This window comes from Corvus brachyrhynchos, unplaced genomic scaffold (genome assembly GCF_000691975.1).
Source record: "Corvus brachyrhynchos isolate BGI_N302 unplaced genomic scaffold, ASM69197v1 scaffold21, whole genome shotgun sequence".
Classification (NCBI taxonomy): Eukaryota; Metazoa; Chordata; class Aves; order Passeriformes; family Corvidae; genus Corvus; species Corvus brachyrhynchos.
The window spans coordinates 1349207-1352632 of NW_008236924.1; the positions used below are offsets into that span (position 1 = coordinate 1349207).

A 3426-nucleotide genomic window follows, 5' to 3' on the forward strand; every position below is an offset into this window, starting at 1 on the left:
GGTATAAATCCCTGATTTAATTTACTGACTGGGAATTAAATCAGCATGAACTAGTTTCAGTGCATCTGTGCTGGGTATTTGCGATCATCCAACTAGACCATTTAAAAAAATGTCATTGGACCAGAAAGCTCCACTGACAGAAACAAATTCTTAGGAGATGCAATGTAATAATTTTGCACAGTAAAGAACAATACATGCAGTGAGTGGGCAGCCCTCTCCCACTTTATTCTTTCCTACTGAAATTGAACCTTGTCTGCCAATATATTTTACAGTCAGGAGAGTTTTGTACATGTCTTCATAGTGCTGGAATTCTGGGAAAATTGACAGGCTGCAACAATCGGGTTGTCACTGGGGTAGACAGTTGGCCAGGGACTGTGTGTACTGGGAGCTATTCTGAAACCCAACATTTTACATCCAGAAGAGTGCCAGGGAGCTGCTGTTTTTCCATTCTTGAGTTTAGTGGAGGATTAACAGCGTTATCAAGAGCTGTTGGAGGTCCTTGTGGTAAGAACCAACCCACAGCATCACGCACCCACAGCGGTCTTTGTGTCCCATCACCCTCACTGCTATTGCTGGGGCCCACCACCCTCTCTGGCCACCTGTTAAGCGCGTTTGGGATTTGTTTTCATGCACAATATGCTCTGGCAAACTCTAGGTTCACCTGGGAATGGCACAGAGGCTGAGTTCTACCTCTTAACTACAGCCAAGGCTGGGATCACACGGCCTTTGCAGGATAGCTAAGGGGTCCCTGTGTGTGCTCCAGCTGCTTCTCGGATATGAGGGGTTTGCTGAAGCTGGACCTGCAGGTCTTTTTAAATTTGTGCTTTCCAGGAAGAAGCCTGTTTTACTGGGAGAGCTGGAAAAAGCTCAGATGACTCTCTTCCACACTGGATACAGCTGGTATATACCTAGCTCCTCACACCAGGCAAGGCTACTGTGCAGACTTCTCCCCGAGGTAGGAAGCATTCTTTCCAGTCTTCTTGAGGGTTTCCAACAGGGTGTCAACGTTGTGCTCCGAGTCGATACACACCTTCTTGTTGGGCAGGTCAATGTCAAAGTTGACACCTATGAGGAAAAAAATTTTGCATAATTAGAAGCAGCCAAATGGTGTAAGCACAGAGAAAGCTCACCTTCACACATCTGTGCTCCCCAGGCCACCAGTCAAATGGACATTTATCTTCTGCCAGCGCACTCTGATACCACCACCAGCCAGTAAAACCAACCTGGTGTCCTGCCAGCAGTGGTGTGAAGAAAGCCAGATCTGCTCTAGCTGTACATCAGGCACCAGTCTCTCACCTGCTTTTATCTGCTCACCCCACCTTGGATCAACGCAATCACTCATGCAGGAATCAGAGTAAGCTGAGTTTAAACCAACCACTAAAATTTCCACCCAGCTCAGCCTGGGCTCAGCCTGGTTTAGTGTGGATAGGGTTAGGAAAGGCTCAGGACAGGATTCCTAAACTGGTGGTACCACCTAACAGCTAGAAGTAGAAGGAGGGAAAAGACATTTCCACATGTGGATTTCCCAGTGGCTAATAAAGGTGAGCCACTCTCAGTCCAGTGAGAGGAACTGGACATGCAGTCTCCATCCAGTTATGTATTTTCACAAAACTTGTAGGTGTGTATCACCTTTGAGAGCTCTGCCACATCATCACATGAGGCTGATACTGGCCAGCCTGTTGAAGAGTGATGGAGGTGCTGCCAACCACACACAGAGAAAATAGGACGGTTACAGCCTGGTAACGGGGTCTGGAACAAGTTGCAAGGCCTTTGCCTTGGTGGCTGGAAGCTGTTCTCCCTTGGAGGGGAGCAGGTCCTCACAATTGATGAGTGCAGGCCAGATCCTTCTCTCTTGGAAATGCCAGCAAACAGGAGACATGGGTTATAATTTTCCAGGTGGTATTAAAAATAGCCTACACAGACAACCACTGAATGCTCTGCTCAGCAGCTCTTCACTGTGACTGCTGATGACACATTCAGGGAAGCACCACAGACACCCCAGGCCTCCTTGGAAACAAGGCCAGGCAGGACATCCACCTCCCTTCCTTCTGGCAGCCTGAGCTGGGGTCTACCAGTGTCCTTCCCAGAGGGTTCAGGGTGAGGCCCTGGTGACTCAGAGCCACCTGCAGCCACAGCAGCTCCTTCCTCCCTTGACACTTCTCCAAGGGTCATGGACCTGCAAACAACCAGTGACTTGTTACCAGCTAAGGAGCAGGCTCAGAGCAGAGCAAGGAGAAGTTTCCAACTTTCACCCACAGCGTTAGCCTTCAGGATAGAGGACCCCAGGGCACTGCCCTGGAGCTGGCTGTCCCACACCCAGCACTGACCCACCTCCCAGCCTGTGCAGGACACGGGTGACCGCATTGGAACAGCCTTCACAGGTCATGTCCACAAAGAACTCGTGTTTCTGGAAAGAAAAGAGGCAGTCGAGGGGTCAGGGAGGCCACAGCTGGAAACACACCACAAGCACTTGTCCTCCACACTTGCCTTTTTCCTTGTGGAGGTGGGTTCAAAGCCTCCCAAGCCAAAAGGTCCACACACATCCCACTAAGAGATCTTCAGCAAAACCAAGAGCTCTTGGTACTCCTCCCTATGGTGTCCTTGTGCTGTCCCCCACAGCATAATCCTGAGGGGCCTTTGGAGATTGTCTGGCTACCTCCAGAGTCAGCACAGGTTGCCATCTCCACAGCCCCTGCTGGACTCACTCAGCTTGCCCAGGGGAGCTCAGGAAAAGCAAATCTCCTGCCTCCAGCTCCTCACCGACTTAAGTCTGAGAGGTTTTCAGTGCTTCCCCACCCTGTTCTTCTTGTGTCTACAAGGCTTCTGGCCCCCAAAATAATAAAAATATAAATAGAACAGAAATTTAAAGAGCATTAGTGCTGTTTTTTCATCCCTCCACTCCACTGGGGCCCCAACAGTATCTTCACTTGTGAGCAATACTGGGTCAACAAAACATTGTTTGCCTGTAACTAACCACCGCCTTCAACCTTTGGCACTAGATGGGTCCTAATTTCTTTCTCTTGCACATGCTTTTTGCTTTCCTTAAAAAAGGGAAGTAAAGCTATTGTTCATTTGTTACGAGCAACCTGTATTTCCTTCTATTCAGAACCACCCTGTGCCCCCTGCCACTGCGAGGCTAAAATCCTCTTGGGATCATTCACCCAGGAAGGAGCTTGGGATGGAAGTTACCATTAGTTTGTTTTTTTTCAGTGTAATTGCCATTTTCTTCATTTTTATTTCCCAAAGGCCTTGGATGCTTTGGGGAGGTGTACGGGCAGTGGGAAGGAGGGTCCCATCAATGCTCCCCTTCTGTGCCTGAGCCCTGGGAGCTGGGGGGGGACCTGGGGTTTGGGGGAGTTCGGGACCGGGGGAGCCTTGGAATTTGGGGGAGCCCTGGGGGACTGGGGGACCCTTGGGGTGTGGCGG

General features: G+C 49.9%; 1 protein-coding gene across 1 annotated transcript in view; it reads right to left on the bottom strand.

Moving 5' to 3' along the window:
* ATOX1 (antioxidant 1 copper chaperone) overlaps positions 1–2424 on the bottom strand; it is a 3495-nt gene extending 1071 nt beyond the window's left edge. Inside the window, exons 1-2 of the mRNA XM_017728122.1 lie at positions 2332–2424; positions 909–1065 (exon numbers count right to left, since the gene is read on the bottom strand). Of these exons, the coding sequence (XP_017583611.1) occupies positions 932–1065; positions 2332–2386 (189 nt within the window). The 5' untranslated portion in view covers positions 2387–2424 and the 3' untranslated portion in view covers positions 909–931. The remainder of the gene's footprint in view (positions 1–908; positions 1066–2331) is intronic.
* Between the last annotated feature and the right edge of the window lie 1002 nt (positions 2425–3426).